This window comes from Lagenorhynchus albirostris, chromosome 6 (genome assembly GCF_949774975.1).
Source record: "Lagenorhynchus albirostris chromosome 6, mLagAlb1.1, whole genome shotgun sequence".
NCBI lineage: Eukaryota > Metazoa > Chordata > Mammalia > Artiodactyla > Delphinidae > Lagenorhynchus > Lagenorhynchus albirostris.
Genome location: NC_083100.1, coordinates 114,597,971 through 114,620,835, shown reverse-complemented (window position 1 = coordinate 114,620,835; position 22,865 = coordinate 114,597,971). Strand labels below are relative to the sequence as shown.

The following is a 22,865-nucleotide window of genomic DNA, read 5'->3' as shown; positions in this document are numbered from 1 at the left end:
GCATACATGCAGAATTTGTCCCCAGGTAGGATTTCTGAGTCCCTTAATGCCAGTTGAGAACAGTAAAGTTTGTGACTATACTGAAAAGCACTTTTGTGTTCACTTATTTATGTAAGTAACAATTGGTGACTTTAGCATTAGCATTACTTGGAGGGGAGAGATAAGTAACAAAATTACATCCTAACTCTATTAGATACTTAGGCTCCAAAATGGATTTGTCATGTTCTCATTTTTTGCAAAGACTTTTTTCCACCTGGAATAAGAAGAGAGAACTAGTGGAAACATTTGAGCTGGAAAGGTTTATGGGCCAAAAAAAAAAAAAAAGTGGGCCAAACCCTTGCAATATACCCTGTTCAAGTGAAACTACAGTGTCTAACGATAAGAATACTTCTTTAAAAACAAACAATTGTTTTTAATACAATCTTAATTAGTAAGTAAAAGGTTTACATTTTTTCTATTGCTGTTGGTTTTAAAATTTGCTACCCTGCATTCTGAAACATTGTAAAAGAGTTAATACCAAAAATACTTTCAATGTCTGACATCTCTTACATTTCACATGGTTCTTTTTATTCAAATATCATTGTAAATAAAAGTAAACTTGGATAAATCTGAGAATAAACTTTTAATTGTTGCAAACTATGATTATCAATTTGTAAATTTACCCTTTGACCTAATGTACATTTTTAAATGTAGCCATTAAATTCTCTATATTTAATCCATTAGTTTCTCTCTGTAAACGTTTTTAATCTCAGTTGAATGCTGGGCAGTTTATAATTATGTACAAAGGTGTTCTTTTCCTATCAAGGTTGACTTTTTTGCACATTTTTGGAAATGTTTAATTTGTACACTGATTTACTACTCTGACCAATAATTGTTGATGGGTGTATGAGCATCATGAATGCGTGCATTGAACTACTGTCTGTGTCTCTATGTTTAAACTTCTTTCAAGATGTAGCCGTCAGTAACTGCACTGCTATTACTGACTTAAATGGACTTTCTTGCTTTTACAAAGTATACATATCTATGGTTCTATCTTTGTTGAAGAACTCAGGAGTTCGACATCACTTTCTGATTTTATATGTATTCTGAAATCCATGACTAAGTGGAAAGTATGCTTGTAACTCTGTGTCAGGGGGTGTGTGTGTGGAGATGTCTTTGTCTGTAGGTACTTGTATATATCCCAGTAATTTCTTATTTTCATTTCTACATTTTTATGAACTTGTTTTATAAGGGTACTGTTTAGTTAGAATAATTAAATATATATAAAGCTTTCTGAGAGATTATTTACTATATGAATATATTTTCAGCTGGCTGATCAAAAATATTTTTTTAGTTTTGTTTTTAACCATTCAAAATGTATTTGTATTTCCACAATTGGATGCAGATTTACTTAGATATCTATCAATTAAAATACTCTTGCAAAGAACAACATTGAATTCTCTCTGAGAATTCTATGAAATGCAAATTAAGAGAAAAAAATAGGTTTTAAGCAGTAGCAAAAACACTGTCCACTAAAACAGTCTTTGAATTCTCAGAACTATGAAAAAATGTGAGAAGCTAAATTAATTTGAAGAGATGTCAAAGGTTTTTATATCTCCAGTTGCTGTTGGCCTGGCCTACTGTTGTTTTTGAACATTTCCTTTATTCTTCCCCAAAGATTTCAACTTTCAGTTTTTTTCTTACTGGGCAAGGTCAGACCTCATTCATAAAACAATATATTGACAAATTCTGATTCTCTGTAATTGACTATAAATTGGTTTAGAAATGTCCAAACATACATTGTGTCTTTATACCGTACTGTGTATTTTAAGTAACTGGCAGAAAAAGAATTGGGAATTAAAGTTCCAATCTGACAATGTTGTTGTGCTTAAGGAAAACCTTGTTTTTAATATGCGGTACCATGTAAAATTACTTATGTTAGGAATAAAGTCCACTGTTGAAGTTGAATGTCACTAAGCTTATTATGTTACAAGGAGCCGATATGATTAGAAAAACCTACCAGAAGCCAGATACAGTGTGGTGTGTGCCACATTTCATGCACATTTTGACTTTGTGTTCATTCAAAATTGTGCTTGTAAAAATGTATAAAATTTCTGAGTTTTACAGATTTTATGTACTTGTTTTTTCTTGCTGGTAAATAGCCTTTTTTTTTTAATCTAATGTGAAAGAAACCATGTTTATATTTTGTTAGTGATCAATGACTTTGTTTATATGGAAATTTGTATATTGTTGGCACCCATCTTTATTTAGATTTATCGTGCATGAAGGCCTGCAATAATTAGCACAATGAAAATTGCTTTTTCTTACATGTTAGTTCATTTTTTGAAAGATTGTGGTGCAAAGGCTTACTCTAAGTAACCTTCTGGACTATGGAATGAATATAAATGAATGGCACTTTGAGTGTTAATAAAGCTGATATTTATTTCCACTGTGACTGTTTTGTCCAGATCTGTTCTTGGACACATTGCGCTCATGGTTATCTTTCCTTTGCCTGAGCTGATCACTTCCTAGGAGACCAGTAATAGACCAACCTAGAAACACTGCAACTAAATCTTCCCAGGATACAAGTTTATAATGTTCTACCCAACATACTCTGGCATATTTCTCTGGACACTTGGATTACCCAAATCAGAGATCAATGGTGATTAAAAACAAAGTCTGTTGTCAGAGGGTAAGGAATGGATGCTCCCACAGTATTGGAGATCATTTGAGTTAATGCCGCATATAGAGCAGGGGTCCCCAACCCCTGGGCCACAGACCGGTACCGGTCCACGGCCTGTTAGAAACTGGGTCGCACAGCAGGAGGTGAGCAGCGGGTGAGCGAGCGAAGCTTCATCGCCCCGTCGCTCCCCGTCGCTCGCATTACCGCCTGAACCATCCCCCCCGCCCCACTCCCCTGTCCGTGGAAAAATTGTCATCCACGAAACCGTTCCCTGGTGCCAAAAAGGTTGGGGAACGCTGCAGAGGGCAACTTAGCTGTGCAAGTCAACAGTCTCAATCTTGTATATCCTCTGACACAACAGTTTTGTATGTAGGAATATGATTGCAGATGCGCTAAAGTATATCCATAAAAGCCCAAAATTGAGGTGCTACATGTCCAACAAAGTACTACAACGGGGTGGCTTGTAACAGAAATTTATTGCCTCAGCTCTAGAAGCTGTAAGACCAAAATTAAGGTGCCAGCAGGGCCGTCTGTGCTCCCTCTGAAACCTGTAGGGGAGCCCTTCCTTACCTCTTCCTAGCTTCTGGTAGCCCCAGGCATTCCTTGCATGTGGCTGTAACTCCCACCTCTACCTCCTGTGTTCCTGTGGTGGTCTCCCTCTGTGTGTTTCCCTTTTTGTAAATAAGGACACCAGTCATTGGATCAGGGCCCACCCTACTGACCTCATTGTAACTTGATTACCTCTGTAAAGACTATATTTCCCAATAAGGCCGCATTCTGAGCTACTGGAGATTAGGACTTCAAAATACCTTTTTGTGGGGAACACAACCGATTACAGTCTGCCCTGTGGCCTCTGAAAATTCATATTTTTCCCAGGTACCGAATACTTCCACCCCAGCCCAACTTCCCCCAAAGTCTTAATCGTTCCAGCGTCAACTCTTAAGTCCAGTATTTCATCTAAACCACATCAACTCAGATGTCATCATCTAAATTATCCAAATCAATTATGGGTAAGAGGTATGATTCATGCTGGAGCAAAATTCCTTTCCATCTGTGAACCTGTGAAACCAGACTGGTTATCTGCTTCCAAAGCACAGTGGTGGGGCAGGCAGAGAGGATAGACACTTTCATTCCAGAAGGGAGATGTCAGAAGGAAAAAAGGGACACAAGTCCCAAGCAGGTCTGAAATCTAGCAGGGCACATTTGATTAGATTTTAAGACTTGAGAAGAATCCTCACTGGCTCCATGCCCTGTCTTAAGGAACCTACTGGGGTAGTTGCACTGCCCCCTCAGAACCAAGAAGGTGGCCCAGAGTCAGTGGACCTGCACCCTGGCCTGTCTCTTCTGGGCCTATGGTGGCAACAGCAGCCCTGCTGGCATCTGAACTGCCCTCAAATCGTTCTTCCCTTTTCTTTAAGGGTAACACATTTGCAGCCGAAAAGCTCTATCCTTTTCCTGCCTGTAGAATACCTGATATCTACCAGCCTTTCTTCATTTTGTCCCATCTCTGTCCCCTTCCAAGTGGTCAGGGTTTTAGTTGATTGGATCCACAAGTCACAAGCCTAATCTCTTTAGCAAATGGTTGTCCAGCCACACCCTTGGTGTTTTCTTCAGAGCATCCTTTCTAGTTATTTGCCAAATGGATAGGCTGAGAACTTTCCAAATCTTCAAATTCTGGCTCCTTTTTGCTTAACAATTCCTTCTTCAATTTATCGTTTTCGTCTCACATTTAAACTTAGCAGCAAGGAGAAACCAGGCCACACCTTCAACCTTTGCCTACAAATCTTCTCAGCTTATCCAAATCTTATCCAAGTTCGTCACTTAACAAGTTCTCCTTTCCACCCAACAGAAGCAGTTCAGCCAAATTCTCTGCCACTTTATAACAAGAATCATCTTTCCTCTAGTTTCCAATAACAGAATGCTCATTTCCATCTGAGCACTCAGCACAATGTCCATGTTTCTACCACCCATCTCTTCAAGGCACTATAGGCTTCCTCTATCGTGCATTGCAAAATTCTAGCCTCTACCCATTACCTGATTTCAAAGACACATCCACATTTGGGGGTATTTATTGCAGCACTTCCCTTTACCAAAATCTGTACTAGCCTAGGTTCTCAGAGAGGCAGAACTTGTGGGTCACAGTCTGGAGGCAAAATTCCTTTTTCCTTCGGAAACTTCTCTTTGCTCTTAAGGCCTTCGACTGGTTGGATGGGACCTGCCCACATTATTGAGCAAATTCTGCTTTAGTTAAGTCTACTAATTGCAAATGCTCATTGCATCTAAAAAAAAAAAAAAAGACCTTAGTAGCAACATCTAGACTGTGTTTGACCAAACAACTGGATACCATAGACTAGACAATTGACGCATAAAATGAACCATAGCAGGGATTGAGCAAAAAAATTGTAGTATATCTGTACAATGGAACTCTTCATCATGTATTATCGACTGAAAGAAAGCAAGTTACACAAGATGTATAGTTTGATCCCACTTTTTGTTTAAAAATAGCTAGAAAAAATATTGAGAGAATATATATGTCACTCAAGTGATGGTTATTACTTTACTTATCTGTAATTTTAAAACTTTTATGATAAATGTGGGTGTTTTTGTTTTGTACAAAATACTTTCCACCCTCCCAGCTTTATTGAGATATAATTGACGTAAAACATTGCATGTAAGTTTCAGATGTACAAAGTGTTGACTTGATACACTTACATATTGCAATATGATAACTACCGTAGCATTATCCATCACATAATTACCATTTCCTTTTTTTGTGATGAGAAGATTAAGATCTAGTCTCAGCAACTTCCAAGTATTTATTTATTACATGTGGTTGTTTTTTTAATGTGGACCATTTTTAAAGTCTTTATTGAATTTGTTGCAACAGTGCTTCTGTTTTATGTTTTTGGTTTTTTGGCCCTGAGGCATGTGGGATCTTAGCTCCCTGACCAGGGATCCAACACACCTCATCCCCTGCATTGGAAAGCGAAGTCTTAACCACTGGGCCACCAGGGAAGTCCCCGTCTTACAAATATTTAATACAGTGTTATTAAGTACAATCACCATCCTGTACACTAGATCCCCAGAACTTATTCATCTTCTAACTGGAAGTTTTACTCTTTGATCAACATCTCCCCATTTCTTCCCACCCCCAACCCCTGGTAACCACCACTCTACTCTCTGTTTCTATGAGTTCAGAGTTTTTTAGACTCTGCATATGAGTAATATCATACAGGATTTGTCACAAATGGCAGGATTTCCTTCTTTCTCATTGCCGCATAATATTCCATTGTATATTTAAACCGAATATTCTTTATCCATTCATCCATTGACACACACTGAGGTTGTTTCCATACCTTGGCTATAGTGAATAATGCTGCAATAAACATGGGAGTGCAGACATTTCCTTGAGACCCTGTTTTTATTTCCTTTGGATATATACCCAGAAGTGGGATTGCTGGATCATATGGTTGTTCTACTTTTAATTTTTTGAGGAACCTCCATACTGTTCTCCATAGTGACTGTATCAATTTACATTCCCACCAACAGTGTAGGAGGGTTCCCTTTTCTCCACACCCTCTCCAGCATTTGTTATTTGTAGACTTCTAAAAAAAAATTATTGGAGTATAGTTGATTTATGACGTTGTGTTTGTTCCTACTGTACAACAAAGTGAATCAGTTATACATTTACCCACTTTTTTAGATTCTTTTCCCATATAGGTCATTACAGAGTACTGAGTAGAGTTCCCTGTGCTAGATAGTAGGTCCTTGTTAGTTATCTGTTTTACATATAGTAGTGTGTATGTGTCAATCCCAATCTCCCAGTTATCCCTCCCCCCTGCCCCTTTCACCTCTGGTAACCATAAGTTTGTTTTTTTAAATTTCCACCTCTATATCTTTTTTGTAAATAAGTTCATTTGTACCCTTTTTTAGATTCCAAATATAAGCAATATCATATGACATTTATTTTTCTCTGTCTGACATTTCGCTCAGTGTGACAATCTCTGGGTCCATCCATGTTGTTGCAAATGGCATTATTTCATTCTTTTTATGGCTGAGTAATATTCCATTGTATATATGTACCACATCTTCTTTATCCATTCCTCTCTTGATGGACATTTAGGTTGCTTTCATGTCTTGATTATTGTAAATAGTGCTGCAATGAACGTTGGGGTGCATGTATCTTTTTGAATTATGGTTTTCTCTGAATATATGCTCAGGAGTGGGATTGCTGGATGATATAGTAGCTCTTTTTTCAGTTCTTAAGGAACCTCCATACTATCCTCCATAGTGGTTGTACAAATATACATTCCCACCAACAGTGCAAGAGGGTTCCCTTTTCTCCACACCCTCTCCAGCATTTATTGTTTGTAGATTTTTTGATGATGGCCATTCTGACTGGTGTGAGGTGATATCCCATTGTAGTTTTGATTTGCATTTCTCTAGTAATTAGTGGTGTTGAGCATCTTTTCATGTGCCTCTCGGCCATCTGTAGATCTTCTTTGAAGAAATGTCTATTTAGATCTTTTGCCCATTTTTTGATTGGGTTATTTGGTTTTTTTGATATTGAGCTGCATGAGCTGTTTGTATATTTTGGAGATTAATCCCTTGTTGGCTGATTTCATTTGCAAATATTTTCTCCCATTCTATGGGTTGTCTTTTCATTTTGCTTATGGTTTCCTTTGCTGTGCAAAGGCTTTTCAGTTTCATTAGGTCCCATTTGTTTATTTTTGTTTTCTATTTTCATTACTCTAGGAGGTGGATCCAAAAAGATCTTGCTGCAATTTATGTCAGAAAGTGTTCTGCCTATGTTTTCCTCTAAGAGTTTTATAGTATCTGGTCTTACATTTAGATCTTTAATCCATTTTGAGTTTATTTTTGTGTATGTTGTTAGGTATTGTTCTAATTTCATTCCTTTACATGTAGCTGTCCAGTTTGCCCAGCACCACTTATTGAAGAGACTGTCTTTTCTCCATTGTATTTTCTTGCCTCCTTTGTCGTACATTGGGTGACCATAGGTGCATGGGTTTATTTCTGGACTTTCTATCCTGTTCCATTGATCTGTATTTCTGGTTTTGTGCCAGTAAATTACTGTTGGAGAGGAGCGAGTGACCAAAGGAACCATAACTGATTTAATGAGCCATTCACAGTTTCACTGTAGCAGCCATGCATACTTAGACAGGCATGGTTTAATCTTTGAGACAAGCATGTGCTACTGGCATGACCAACCGGGTATGTTATTTGTAGACATTTTAGTGATGGCCATTCTGTGGTGTGAGGTGGTACCTCACTGTAGTTTTGATTTATATTTCTCTAATAATTAGTGATGTTGAGCATTATTCATGTGCCTATTGGCCATCTGTATGTCTTCTTTAGAGAAGTGTCTGTCTAGGTCTTCTGCCCATTTTCTGATGGGGTTGTTTGTTTTTTTGTTATTGACGGACACAGGAATCCCTTTCCTCCACATCCTTGCCAGCATTTTTTACACTCTGTCTTCTTGATAAGCCATTCTGACCTGTGTGAGGTGATATCTCACTGAGGTTTTTGATTTGCATTTCCTTGATGATTAGTGATGTTGAACATCTTTTCATGTATCCTTTGGCCATTTTTAGGTCTTCTTTGAAAAAAAGGCCTTTACAGTTCCTCTGCCCATTTTTAAATTGACATTTTTTTGTATTGGGTTGTGTGAGTTATTTATATATTTTGGATATTAACCCCTTATCAGATATATGGTTTACAAATATTTTCTCCCATTCTGTAGGTTGCCTTTTCATTTTGTTGTCATCCTTTTGCTGCACAGATTTTTACTTTGTTATAGTCCCACTTATTTATTTTTGCCTTTGTTTCTTGTGTTTTTGGTGTCATATCCAAAATGTTGCCAAGACCAATGTCAAAGAGCTTTTCCTTGTTTTTTTCTAAGAGTTATATGGTTTCATGTCTTTTATTTAAGTCTTTAATCCATTTTGAGTTAATTTTTGAGAGTGGTATAAGAAAGGGGTTCAATTTCATTCTTCAGCATGTGGTTATCCAGTTTTCCCAACAAAATTTATTAACGAGACTAACCTTTCCCCATTGAGTATTCTTGTCAAATGTCAGTTCACAAAATATCTTCTTAATTATGAAAAGGTCAGATTAGTCATTCTTCCTCATCAAATCCTTCAGTAACATTAACCAGGTTTGGCAATTAGAGCTTAATCAAAAGCCATATGTTTAAGGCCATTATTTCTTTTCTCTCTCTCCTTTTTTTTGGCTGTGCCATGCGGCTTGCAGAATCTTAATTCCCCAACCGGGGATCGACCCTGTGCTCTGTGGAAGCGTGGAGTCCTAACCACCAGAAAGCCAGGGAATACCCAAGGCCATTATTTTTATTTCTTAGAATTTGCCTTAAAAAAATTCAAGATGTAGTTAGAGATTAATTGCCAATGATACTCATTGCAGAGCTATTTACAATGGGATAACCTGGAACTATTCCAATGCCCCCAAATTAGGGTTTGACTAAATAATGATATTACCATACAACAGAAAATTAAGTAGTCCTTAAACATTCATTTTAGTGAGAGGTGAACAAAGCTTATGTTAGAAGAATATAAAATTATATGTCCAGGTGACATCTTCTTGGTATTAAAAATGCCTACTCACAGGAAAAAAGCCTGAAAGAAAATAAACCAAAATATAGATAGCTAGGGGTAGTGTTATGTATGATTTAAATAAGCTTCACCATGCTTTTCTCTGTTTTCCGAGATTTTCACACAGCATGCATTACTTTAATCAGAGGGAAAATATAAAAATGCAAAAGTCAGTTTTAACGGTGTGGTTCCTCCATTACCTGAGGAAGTGAAATTCATTTAGAGCAGGGAACAAAGCTTCAATTTACTGAAGGCCATTTAGCTGAGAGCTGATCTCTACATTGCAAATTTTGTGGCTGAGTCTTGGTCTTCAATTTGCTCAGCTGATCAGCAGCATCTAACACAGTAGATCACTCCCTCCACCTTGAAATGAAATGAATGAAAGGACTTACAGGATTCCCGATTTTCCTATCTCACTGACTGTTCTTCAACTGGTGTTGCCCAATTCTCCATCTTCCAGCCTCTTCACTGTGAAATGTTCCTAGATGTTCTCTTTACCTACATTCATTCCCTAGGTAACCTCAATCAGTTCTATAGATTCAATAGCATAGATATAATGGCAATTCCCAAACTTATATTTCTAGGTCCCTTGTTGGATGGAACTTCAGACTTCCATCCAACTGCCTGCTTGACACTTCCTTTGATCATGTAATAGGCTACTTCTGTGAATTGCATCCTTCCCCAAATTCATACATTGAAGTCTTAACCCTCAATGTGACTGTATTTGAAGACAGAGCTTGTGAGGGGGTGATAAAAGTTAAATGAGGTCATAAGGGTGGGGCCCTAATTTGACAAAGCTGGTACCCTTATGTGAAGAAAAGACACCAGAGAGCTTGCCGTTCCCTCAGTCCCCATGTGAGGACATAGCAAGAAGGTGGCTGTCTGTGAGCCAGGAAGAGAGCAGGACCTTCAACTTGGACTTCCAGCCTCCAGAATTGTGAGAAAATAAGTTTCATTGTTCAAGTCACATAGTCTGTGGTGTTTTGTTATGGCACTCGGACAGGCTAACATAGCCACTTGTATTAAATACATCCAAAACCAGTGTTCAAATCCGTACTTTCCGAGGAGAGGACGCTGCCGAGTTCTGGGAGCCGCCCACACAGATTGTTTCCTTCAGGTGTTTCGAAGTCTGGGGAAAGGTGCAGTGCAGCAGGGACCCATACTTCCTGGAAGGACAGTGCAGATCTTGGCCAACGGTGAAATCGTGCAGGATGACGAACTCCGCGTGAGGACCACTACCCAACCTTGCAGTAGCACCCCTTAACAGAGACTTTGAGCGGGGGTCCTGGCCCTCACCAGCAGCAGGCTGGGTGCTGCTCAGTCCCCCTTATTAAAAAGAAAACAAAAACCTGTACCTTCCCTGAGGTACAACATTTTTGTAATTGCTCAGATCAAAAACATTGCAGTTTTCCTTTATTCCTCTCTCTCACCTTCCATATCTAGTCAGCAAATCGTGTGCTATCTTCAAAATATATTCAGAATGGAACCACTGTTCATCACCTTTACCCCAACACCCTAATAAAGCCAGTTATTTCTCAACTGGAGCGCTGCGATAGCTGCCCTTGACCTTGCAAAGTCCATCTTCAACACAGCAGCCAGTGCAGAGTGATCCTTTAATACGAAATCAGATTGTCATTTCTCTGCTCAAACCTCTCCAGTAGCTTCTCATTTCATAATAAAATCCAAAGTTTCTGCAATGACCTACACAGCTCTACATTAGTTGTTCTCAGAGTTGAGCATCACAGTCTTCTGGAGGGCAGGATGGTTGCGCCTGCCTGCAAAATTTTATGACTTAGATATTTTGCGTTTGTGCCTTTCCGATCAGTTTTAACTAGTTTCCATATAATGTCGATGCAGCCAGGGGACCCCATTTTGAGAATCACTGCTCTCTACGTCCTGTACCGTCTCCCACCTCTTACAGCCATACTGCTCTCCCTCTCAGCTCCCCTTAAACGCCAAACGTGTGTCGGCCGGCCCCTAGACCCACACTGCTCCTTCCTGGTATTTACATAGGACATTATCTCACTTTCATGACCTTTTTCTCAAATAACACCCCTTCAGCGAGCTATTCTGGGACAGCACTGCCTGCCATTCTGGGCTCTGTTTTATTTCTTCCTTAGAGCGCTTAACACATTTGTTTACGACCCACGTCTCTCTGTTCCAAGAGGCCAACGCCTTCGCTCTGTTCACTATCCTGCCCCAGGGGCTAAAACAACAGTGCCTGGACGATCGTTAACAGGTACTGAAAAAATACTTCACTGACTAGGAGAAAAAATGGGGAGAAAGGGCCTGCACCCGGGTACAGTCAGCGGACCGCTCAGCTGCGGGCTCAACCACCGACGCCTCGCCCGAGCGCCCAGAGGCGGGACTTCCTGTGCGGTGGCCGGAAGAACTTCCGGTGTGGACCGGAAGTTCCACAGAGAGCCGTCTCCGGGGTTCCTCGGCGGTACGGGTTGCCTGCTCCGGACGCCGACATGGGCAAAAGGGACCGGGCGGACCGCGGTGAGACGTGGCGTAGGCGCGTTTCGGGGCTGCCTGCACCTGCCGTCCCTATCATCCTGTGTGGTAGCTGCTCAGGGTTTCTCGGCGGCGGTCGACCCCAGAGTCGCTCGCCGTCGTCACGTACTGTCCCGACAGGCCGCTGGGCGGGGGTGCGACCCCTGACCTCCGGGCAGCCCTGCCCCCCGGGCTGGGTGGGCAGCGTTTGAGAGAGAGGACGCCTGCGGCGCGCAGTGGCTTTGGGCTAGGGGTGCTTGGCGCTGGGGAAGTCCGGCTGCAGCCAGGTTCCCCCGACCTGCGGCTAGTCGGTGCTGGGGGAACGCAAGGCTCCTGCGGGGCTCACTTCTGTGTCCGTGTCCGTATCTGCAGAGAAGAAGAAGTCCAAGAAGCGGCACTACGAGGATGAGGAAGACGAGGAAGACGACGCCCCTGGGAATGACCCTCAGGAAGCGGTTCCCTCGGCGGCCGGGAAGCAGGTGGATGAGTCCAGCACCAAAGTGGATGAGTATGGAGCCAAGGACTACAGGCTGCAGATGCCGCTGAAGGACGACCACACCTCCAGGCCCCTCTGGGTGGTAAGCACGCCTCAGCCGGGGCCGGGCCCAAGAGTGGGTGCGGCCCAAATGGGAACGCGGGATCGTGAGCTTTGCTTCAGAGCCCACTGGCAGCGAGCTTTCATTCTCATAGGCAGTTTGAAACAGCCGAGATAGCAATGAGCATATGCTAGCACACATGTGCTGGCTAGACTTGGGCTTCCGTCCTCTCTAACCCCTCCTTTTGCTCCCCTTTCCCTCTCCAGTTCTGCCACATGTTTGGAAACAACTTTTTGTTGTTTTGTTGTCTAAAGAATAAATGGCATTTATTATGTAACATTTTAATTCCCCATTAAAAAAAACCTAATGAGACATATATTTGCTAGGCAGCTTTTTTGCTCAACTTGAAGTAATTAATGTTGTCCATTCATTTGAAATCTAGTCAGAAGGATAGCCAGTAAGGTGGGCTCTTCCTGTGAAGAATCGTGAGAGGCAGCTACTGACTTTGGAAACCTTTTCTTCTATTCTCTCTACTCCTTGTATCCGATTCAAGTAGCAGGACCCACAGTTGGCTGAAGATGTGCTTACAAAAATATTCCTGGTGTTGGCTAGCTTTAGATCACTTTCTGGGCAGCTTATCCTTTCTAGATAGTGATGTGGGAAAGAGTCTCATCGTCTCTGCAACTCATTAGTTTCCTTGTCTGTTGTGTCCATTTGGTGTTTCTCAGGCTCCTGATGGCCACATCTTCTTAGAAGCCTTCTCTCCAGTTTACAAATATGCTCAAGACTTCCTGGTGGCTATTGCAGAGCCGGTGTGCCGACCAACCCACGTGCATGAGTACAAACTAACTGCCTACTCCCTGTACGCGGCTGTCAGCGTTGGGCTGCAAACTAGTGACATCACTGAGTACCTCAGGAAGCTCAGCAAGACGGGAGTCCCTGATGGAATTATTCAGTTTATTAAGGCAAGTGGGGGCTAAGGCTGGCTCTTTTGCCCTCCTTCGTAACGTAGTGATAGTGGGGACAGGTGCTGTACATTGTTAACTTGTAGCAGTCATGAAAATGCCATTCAGATCCAGTGTGGGGAGCATAGTAACCGATTACCCCAGCTGCTACTCCTCTGGATCCAGCATTGTGTTTTGCTGAGGGCAGACTTCCCATGGGCTGCTCTTAGCCAGTGGGTGCTAACACAGCAGGGTTACTAATTCAGGCCCATTCTGGCCTGGGTTATTTGGGAGTATAGCCCGAAGTGAATGGTGTTACGGACTGAATTGTGCCCCCTCCAGAATTCGTGTGTTGAGGACCTAACCCGTAATGTGACTGTATTTGGGGTAAGGATATAATTAGAGTTAAACGTGGTTATAAGAGTGGGGCCAACAGGATGAGTGTCCTTATAAGAAAAAACACCAGAAGGCGTGTGTGCTCTCTTTCTCTCTTCATTTGTACAAGGAAGATGTAACGTGAGCATAGAGCAAGAAGGTAGCCCCCTAGAAGCCAGGAAGAGAGCATTCACTGGAAACGAAATGGCTGGCATCATGGTCCTGGACTTCTAGAAATAAGTTTCTGTTGTTAAACAACTCAGTCTGTGGTGTTCTATATGGTAACCTGAGCAAGTTAGTACAGATGATAAACTCCATCTAAGTTTGCATACCTGCACGAGACCGCTAGTCAACAACTTCCATGAGGAAAAGTCAAAAAGGACTTCAAAGTTTGAAGTGGGTAGGGTTCTATGTGACGAGCACTTGAACCTGCTTGGGTTTGTTCTGAGAGAGAGTGAATACCATTAAAAAGAGATGGACAGTGGCTCTCGTTGTCCTCGGCTGATCTACAGGGAATTAGACTCAGACCCCCAGATCTGAAGTGGCAGAAGATGAGTGCCACAGGCATCCAGTACAGTAATGAAGCCAATCTTAGAGAAGCTGGCAGGAGCCCTGGAGAGAGTTCCCCTTTCTTCTGATGTGAAGGGGTGCCCTGGGAAAAGGGCTTGCACCTTGTAGAATGAGCCTATTTCAGTACCCTGGCTGTTCTCAGTCTTGGTTGGGAGCTGCCTGTGGGAATGTGGGTGTTGGTTAGTGCAGTGGTGGATGCAGAAGGGCAGCAGTGGAGGCGGCAGCAGCCTGAGATCTGCATTGTGAATTTTCGTGGCTACTGTATAATCTCTGCTGCATTCCATCCTAAAGATTTTTGGGAACCTGGAAGGATTTTCTACCATCAAGAGGCTTACATCTAGTTGGGGAGATAGGAACATTGGTGAGGAGGCCAGAGGCTTCACATTTAATTTACGCAGCTCACAATTAGTGGACACATAACTACCAGCTTTGTGCTGGGATCTGTGGTAGTACTGGTACAATGAGATGAACTCCTGGATTAGGATGGGGCTCTGGGAATGGAGAAGAAAGGGAAAAAGAAAATAAAAGAAAGATTCTAAGCAGCATTTTTTAGATTAAGGGATGTGCATCAGAATTAGCCAGGCAAGAGGAAGGTTTTGCCCTCAAAAAGTAGGAGCTAATAGAAAAGCTCAATTTAGGCAGATCTACCCCCTTTAGGATTGCACATTGGATTTTCCTAAAGTAAAATGAACTCTTCACTTGTTTGATAGGTGGTAAGATGTGCCCAGTAATGAACGAGTTCTCAGTGAGGTGCATATTGCTAATTTTGCCTGTATGGTGTTGTCACTTCTTGCAGTTATGTACTGTCAGCTATGGGAAAGTCAAGCTGGTCCTGAAGCACAACAGGTAAGGGGTTCTGTGATAGGCTCATCCAAGGCACGTTCACCCTCTGCATATCAGGTGGCAAGGAGCTAACACTTGTGGACTGTCTGCTCTGCACTAACACCTACTCCCCCGAGTAAGGGGCTAAAAGGAAAAAGTGAAGTGATGTGGCCAAAACCGGAAATTCATTCACTGATCACTGTATTCCCCTGAACAGTGGAGCTGGGGTTCAGATGCCTGTTAGTTTGTCTTCACAGTGGGGCTTTGCCTGCAACCCTCGTATGTTACGTCATGGCCAGTAGCTCATATCTCAGATTTGGCAAAGGGTTGGGGGAGGGTGAGCGTGGAGAGAGGCCTTAGGCCGCTATCTCCAGATCATCTTATGAGTGAGCAGTGGAACCTTCTGAAAATGGTGTACTGGTCAGTATGCACCTCCTTCCTCCCTTCTTATAGGTACTTCGTTGAAAGTTCTCACCCTGATGTCATCCAGCATCTTCTCCAGGATCCCATGATCCGGGAATGCCGCCTGAGGAACTCTGAGGGGGAGGCAACCGAGCTCATCACAGAGACTTTCACAAGCAAATCTGCTGTATGTGGCCTCCTGGGTCACCCTTGGGGGTGGACGCATTTAGGACTTTAATTCTCTCAGGTGCTTTTAGGCCAGCATTTGCAGTCTAGTAGTCCCTGTTTTCTTGCAGCTTTGTTGCTTGGTAACAGTAGGGTTAAATGTTCTGTGCAAGTCCAGATCCTGCCTTTCTCTTTCAGATCGCTAAGAGTGCTGAAGGCAGCGGTGGGCCGTCCACTTCCCGGGTGACAGATCCACAGGGTAAATCTGACATCCCCACGGACCTCTTCGACTTTTATGAGCAAATGGACAAGGACGAGGAGGAAGAAGAAGAGACACAGACGGTATCTTTTGAAGTCAAGCAGGTTAGTGAACGTACCCCTCCTGGTTGCTTCTCTAAGCCTGTGTCAGAAGCTGGTTCAGCCCTTCAGGGACTGTTCGTAGCCTGTGTGAGAGGAAGGAATCCCCATCTGTCCCCAGATTTTGGTGTCTGTGCACTGCAGCACCATTCTTCCTGATGGAGTTAGATCTGAGTGTCCTGTTTTTCAGGCTGGGGGGTCAGTGTTCACAAGTTCCTGGGGAGATGTGAGAAACAGTGCCTGGGGGGCATTTTTGGTGGCTGATTGGATTTAATTTTGTCCATGTCCTTAGTTTGGGGCCCTTAGTCTGTGCTTTAAGCTGGCTCTCATCAAGCAAGATCTGAAATTTAAAAGTCTAGCTAACCTTTTTTTTTTTTTTTTTTTTTCTTTAAATTATTAGGCTCCTTAGAATGTGTGCTGTTTGTGAGCACACTTTGGAGTTAACAGGATTATAAAACCTTCGTGCTCACTTTCCAGGAAATGATTGAGGAACTCCAGAAACGTTGCATCCACCTGGAGTACCCTCTGTTAGCAGAATACGACTTCCGGAATGATTCTGTCAACCCTGACATCAACATTGACCTGAAACCCACAGCTGTCCTTAGACCTTATCAGGAGAAGAGCTTGCGGAAGATGTTTGGGAATGGGCGTGCACGTTCCGGGGTCATCGTCCTTCCTTGTGGTGAGTGATGCCTGAGTGAAGAAGATGGCTAGGCTGCTCTGTCCGGATCTGCCTTACGCTCTCCCTGAGGGCCTTCCTCTAAATCCCACCTGGTCAGGGAACAGCCAGTGTCACATGGCTCCCTGATTCGTGACTTGACGAATACTTGCGTGCCTGCTCTGTGCAGGGCCCTGACCTCCACGCTGGGCATGTAATGGTGGATAGAACAACACTCCTGACCTCATGGAGCTCATTGTGGTTGGGGTAGCTCAGACAGTGAACCAATCAGCTAAGCAGTGTATAAAGTCTTGGGCAGTGAGGAAGGATGGTGTTGTGGGAAAGGGCTAGTTTACATCCTGGGCTTAGAGTTCCTCACACTCAGTCTTGTAAGTTGTGTGTACTTGGAGGCTCCCTAGCACAGAAACTTTGTTTGGTCCTGGACTGCTTATTACAGTGTGCACATCCAAGAAGGGGCTGTGGCAGCCCCCTTGGCGCCCATCTAACATCATTTGTCCTAAGTCGTGTCAGGTCTGGCCTAGGTTCTTGGCCAGAGGTCACAGTAGGCTCAGCTGGTGGCCTACCCCATACTCAAGAAGGCAGACTGTCTAGGGGAGGGGCAGGCACCTTCAGTTTTTTGTTTTTTTTTTTAAAGCCTCATGGGTTATTTTGATGCACACCCCTGGTAAAGGAAGAATTGCTGTTTCAAGGAATAGCTTGATTTTTAAACTTGATCTTCACACAGTAGGTGGTAGTAAACTCAGAAGCCCCTGGAGTTTCACCTTCCTCTGTCTTTGCCAGTAGCAGCGTACGTACCGCATTCCCAAGTGCTCAGCCCAGTTTGTTGTGTTATCATAGTAGCCGTCTTTTACTGAGTCCCTCCTGAGGTAGTCTGGGTGCTGGACACACTGTACCCCAGCAGCACTGCTGTCCCAGGGCCTTGGGTGACTTACCGCTCAGCTTTAGTTTTCCCATGTTTAAAATGGCAGTAATAGGAGTGTCTCTTACCTATGGTTTATTTTGACAAATGTTGTTTTTCAACATTTAAATGAGATGCATGTAGAGTGCTTTAATAGGGCCTGGCGCTTGTGTCTTTTCATTCTCACGTTTGTGTGTGGTGTGTGTGCCTCCTTTTTCTAAAGAAGGAAACAGGTTTGGAGCAGTAAGCACCTCCACAGTGTCAGCCGCGAGGATTATTACAAATGATTTTGGCCAGATTGGTGGGCTGACAAGTCCTTCTGTCTGTCCCTGTCCCTCATTTCAACCCGGCCTTGGGTAGGATTGCCCTTTGGTTTCTCGTAGGTGCTGGGAAGTCCTTGGTTGGCGTGACAGCTGCGTGCACAGTCAGAAAACGCTGCCTGGTGCTGGGCAACTCAGCTGTGTCTGTGGAGCAGTGGAAAGCCCAGTTTAAGATGTGGTCCACCATCGACGACAGCCAGATCTGCCGCTTTACCTCCGATGCCAAGGACAAGCCCATAGGCTGCTCCATTGCCATCAGCACCTACTCCATGCTGGGCCACACCACCAAAAGGTCCTGGGAGGCCGAGCGGGTGATGGAGTGGCTCAAAACTCAGGAGTGGGGCCTCATGATCCTGGACGAAGTACACACCATACCAGGTAAGCAGGCTGAGAGCTGGGATGCCTACTCATCGTAGAGACAGATTGATTTCCATGAGCATGGGTGGGTGGGGTGGGGTGGGGCTTAGTGGTAGGTGGGTGTACACACTGGCAGCTTCCTTAATCACTGGCCCAGAGTAGTCATCTAGAAAGTGATATTTTCTTCCATCCTCCCTCTCAACTGTTGCACCTCAGCTTACCCTTAACCCATTTTTTTCTTTTCGGTCCTGCAAAAACTAGACTGAGAGCACAAAAACGTCCTTGCAATATTTGTTTTATTTGAGGACTAAATTATTGTTCCTTAATATGTTATAGAAGTCCAAGTATTGCCGGCAGTCCTTTTAAACAGCCATATTGACATAATTTATAAACCGTAAAATCTACCCATCGTAAGTACACGATTCAGGATTTTTAGTAAAATGGAGTTGGTGCGACCATCACCATGACCCAGTTTTAGAACATCGTCCTCATACTCACTTACCATCGGTGTTTTCATCCTTAGCCGCAGGCAGTCACTGAATTGCTTTCTGTTTCTAGAGACATGCCTTTTCTGGCAATATATTCACAGAATCACATAATATGTATTTTCTTTTACCTGACTTCTTTCACTTCACACAGTAGTTTACCCACGTTGTAATACGTACCAATGCTGTGTTCCTTTTATTACTGAATAGCATTCCAGGCAAACCTTTCTTTTTTTTTTTTTAAAGAAGATGTTGGGGGTAGGAGTTTATTAATTAATTAATTTACTTTTGCTGTGTTGGGTCTTGGTTTCTGTGCGAGGGCTTCTCTAGTTGTGGCAAGCGGGGGCCACTCTTCATCGCGGTGTGCGGGCCTCTCACTATCACGGCCTCTCTTGTTGCGGAGCACAGGCTCCAGACGCGCAGGCTCAGTAGTTGTGGTTCACGGGCCTTGTTGCTCCGCGGCATGTGGGATCCTCCCAGACCAGGGCTCGAACCCGTGTCCCCTGCATTAGCAGGCAGATTCTCAACCACTGCGCCACCAGGGAAACCCAGGCAAACCTTTCTTGATAAAACAAGTTAATGGGTAGCCCTGATCAATTACGAAGTGTAAATTAGAGATTACTCTGAAGTAAATGAAATCAGAGGCATTTTCACATAGAGTATTCAAAACATTGTCAAAATGGCCTTTCTATCTGTTTTTTTCTGTGTAATGAGAGCTCCTCCAACACCTCTGGATGTCTGAAAACACCGAGAGATGTTCATAGCAAGCCAGGTAGGGATGAGAGGGGTCTCTCGGGTAGAAGGAAGCAGTCCTGAGGTGGGGAAGTAGTACTTGCATGGCCTGACAATACTGTAGCCCTGCAGCTGGAGGGGAACGTGGAGGAGAGCGGTCAAAGCTGAGGTCAGAGAGGCATTGGAGCCAATCCTGTAGGACCTGAAGGAGGTCTTTGGCTTGCACTCTGGGTGAGAAGCCATTTGAGGGATTTGAGCTGGGGGTGACATTATCTGACTTAAAGTTATAAAAATATCACCCTGGCTGCTGTGCTGAGAAGAGACTGCAGGAAGCAAGGGTGGAGAGCAGCTAGGTAGGTTAGTTGGTGGAATCCCAACATGAGGCTTGGACCAGTAAGAATAAAGGTAAACTGATTCTGGTTATGTTGTGAAGGTTAAGTGGGCTGGTTAGATGTGGTTCTGAAAGAAAGAGGAATCAAGGATGACTGTCAGCTTTTGGCCTGAGCCGCCAGAAGCGTGGAGTGGGTGTTGGGATGGGGAAGACTCTAGAAGGTGCAGGTTTGGAGAGAGAAGATCAGGAGTTAGGCCGTAGACATGTTAATTTGATTGCTGTTACAGTCAGGCAAAGGCAGAAATGTTAGAGAACGGGCAAAAGACATGAACAGATTTTCACTCGAGACTATACAGACGCCAGTAAGCATTTGAAAGACGTTCTGCAGCGTTAGTCCCCAGGGACATGCAGGTTAAAGCCACGATGAGATGCCACTACAGACCTATTAGAGTGGCTAAAATAAAAAATATTGACAGTACCAAGTACTGACAGGAGTGCAGATCAGCTGGAACTGGCATACGTGGCCAGAGGAAGTGCAAAATGTACAGTCACTCTGGGGAGATTTGGCAGTTTATTAGAAAATTACCATATAGACCCAGCAGTCCCACTCTGGGCATCTATTCTAGAGAAATGAAAACTTAGGTTCACACAAAAACCTGTGCATGAATGTTTATAGAAGCAGCTCTGGTCGTAATCTCCGAAACCTAGAAAACAATGGAAATGACTGTCAGTGAGTGGCTGGATGGACAAGCTGGCCCCTCAACTGCTGGGACGCTCCGTGGAAAGGAGTCTCAGAGGCTTGGTGCTGAGTGAAATCAGCCAGTCCCAAGAGGTTACAGAGTGTGTGATGCCTTTGGTAGGACATTCTTGAAAAGACAAAACTGTAGTGACAGAGAACAGATGGGTGGGTGCCGGGGTGGGGCGGGGAGGGTATGACTGGACAGGGAGAGCACGAGGCAGCTTTTGGGGTCATGGATTGGTTCGTCTCCCGAGTATGATGGTGGTGGTGGCTACGCGAGTCTGTACACGTATGAACATGTGTAGAACGACTCTCACCCACCCACCCTCAGAAGAAGTGCAGTTTACTGTGTGATATTTAAAAACTAAACCAAGAGAAAAAAAAAACCTTTAAGGAGAGGATTGGTATTGGGTCTGGCTGGATTGGGAATTGGTGATCTAGAGAAACATCTTTTGTAAACGACTTTGGAATTGCTTTGTAGCAGTTTAGTTGAAGCCTGTGTTTGAAGCGTGGGGATGTTTGAGGCCTTCTGCCGGAGGATATATTTAGCATACGTTGGTGTTCCTCTTTAACTTGGGCCCCAGGTCTTAGAGGGTGGCAGCCAGGCTTGGGGTTGGTTATCTGGTGATGAGGATATAGAGGTGTACCCCACACAGTTCACTAGGTGTGTCTGTCTCTCCTCTGGTTCATTGGAGCAGTTTGCCTCTGTTTAGGTAGAAGAGTGAAACCAAACTGCTCTAAAGGATTTTGCATTCAGGCCTAATAAGCCCTATGGCCATGCTCACTGGGCCAGAGAGCAGATGTTAAATAGGGAATTCTAGCAAATCAGAGTAAGATTCTGCCATAAACATTTATCATTTGGACTAGGTAGAATGGTAAATCTTTTGAGATTTATCCCAGAAGATAAAGATTGTTGTGTTCTTTTATAGATCTTCCAAAAGGATGCCTATTAAGTCATTGTAGTAATAAGAAATTCTTATTACAGTACTTGCATATATTAGGTGTTTCCTGCATGCAAGGCACTGTGCCACTTTCATTATTTTAACAAGTATTTATTGAGAACCCATTAAGTACCAGGCACTCTGCTTGGCACCGGAGACAAAGTGGGAGAGACAGTCAGAGAATCACACAAATAAATGTCAAATGACAACCGCGACATAATGTCTGGTGAAACAAGCCCCGCACGTGCAAAGTACGTACTGTGATTCCATTTACATGAACTTCAGACCGGAGGCAGACCTCCTCTCTGATGACTAAAGTTGGATCGGGGTTCCCTTGAGGGAGAGTGCTGGTGTTGACCAGAGGGGTCAGAGGCGAGACTTCTGGGTGCTGAGAACACTCCCATCATCTGGGTGGTTCCACAGGTATGTACCTGTGTAAAAATTCATGGAGCCATGCACATTGTTGTATGTGAGTTCTTCCCCCGTGACAGCTGTTATGGCTGTGAGAGAACGTAGCAGTGGGACGTGACTCGTTTGCAGGGCCGATGCCTCGGGGAAGGCTTGTTTCTGGCTGCAGAGTGTCCAGGCAGGGTCCCCGCGTTGTGCTTCCCTCGGGTTGATGCAGTCCCCGGGCCGCCCCAATACTGCCTCCCTGGAGCCCACAGTAGCTTGGGGTCTCCACTGCCTTGGCTGCCATGTCCTTCTGACGTGGGGAACCTGGTCTGGGGTCCTTGGCTGCCCTTTTTGGAGCCGGCACAGTCCTTGGACATAAGCCTGACCCTGGTTTTTTGTTTGTTTTCCAGGGGTGTGTGCAAGCCGTGTTAGGCTTCAGTGTGTGAAACCGTGAGACCTGGGCACTTACTGGGGTTAGACAGCCCTTTGTTATTTTACTGTTCTTATGTTTTTGGTTTGTATTTTGGTGACGTCTGCCCTTCTTTCCCTCGGATTTTTAGGTCTATTTCTTTTTTTTTTTTTAATCTGGCCGTAACACGGTGGCTTGTGGATCTCAGTTCCCTGACCAGGGATTGAACCCCGGCCCTTAGCCGTGAAAGCATGGAGTCCTTACCACTGGACAGCCAGGGAATTCCCAGGTCTATTTCTGAAGTATCACTAACCTTGCCTTTAATTGGATATAAGATAAGCATGACTTCAACATTTTTACCTTTCTTCATAGTGTTAAGAATTTTTAAAAGGTGAGCCTGTGGAAACCCATAAATTGAGTTTTTAAAAATGAATATCTTGTACCCTTTTAGTGTTTATTTAATTTAATTTGATACCTCAGAAAGAATTATAACATTCAAGCGAAAGGAAGGCAAAGGACGTTGCTGGTTGACCAGAATGAATGTAATTGGAAGAGTGTAGAGAGGGATGTTTCCTAAGGTGGGAGAGGTGCCTGGGGTTTCATCTCTCCCTTGTTTCTTCCTGGTT

The 22,865-nt window shown here is 43.6% G+C and overlaps 1 protein-coding gene across 2 annotated transcripts in view; it reads left to right on the top strand.

Annotated features, from left to right (window-relative positions):
• The first annotated feature begins 11,711 nt into the window (after positions 1-11,711).
• ERCC3 (ERCC excision repair 3, TFIIH core complex helicase subunit) overlaps positions 11,712-22,865 on the top strand; it is a 37,195-nt gene continuing 26,041 nt past the window's right edge. For both annotated transcript variants that reach the window (XM_060153068.1, XM_060153069.1), the window contains exons 1-8: positions 11,712-11,790; positions 12,157-12,362; positions 13,049-13,285; positions 15,006-15,055; positions 15,485-15,620; positions 15,797-15,961; positions 16,433-16,637; positions 17,916-18,230. In XM_060153068.1, the coding sequence (XP_060009051.1) occupies positions 11,763-11,790; positions 12,157-12,362; positions 13,049-13,285; positions 15,006-15,055; positions 15,485-15,620; positions 15,797-15,961; positions 16,433-16,637; positions 17,916-18,230 (1,342 nt within the window). In that variant the 5' untranslated portion in view covers positions 11,712-11,762. The remainder of the gene's footprint in view (positions 11,791-12,156; positions 12,363-13,048; positions 13,286-15,005; positions 15,056-15,484; positions 15,621-15,796; positions 15,962-16,432; positions 16,638-17,915; positions 18,231-22,865) is intronic.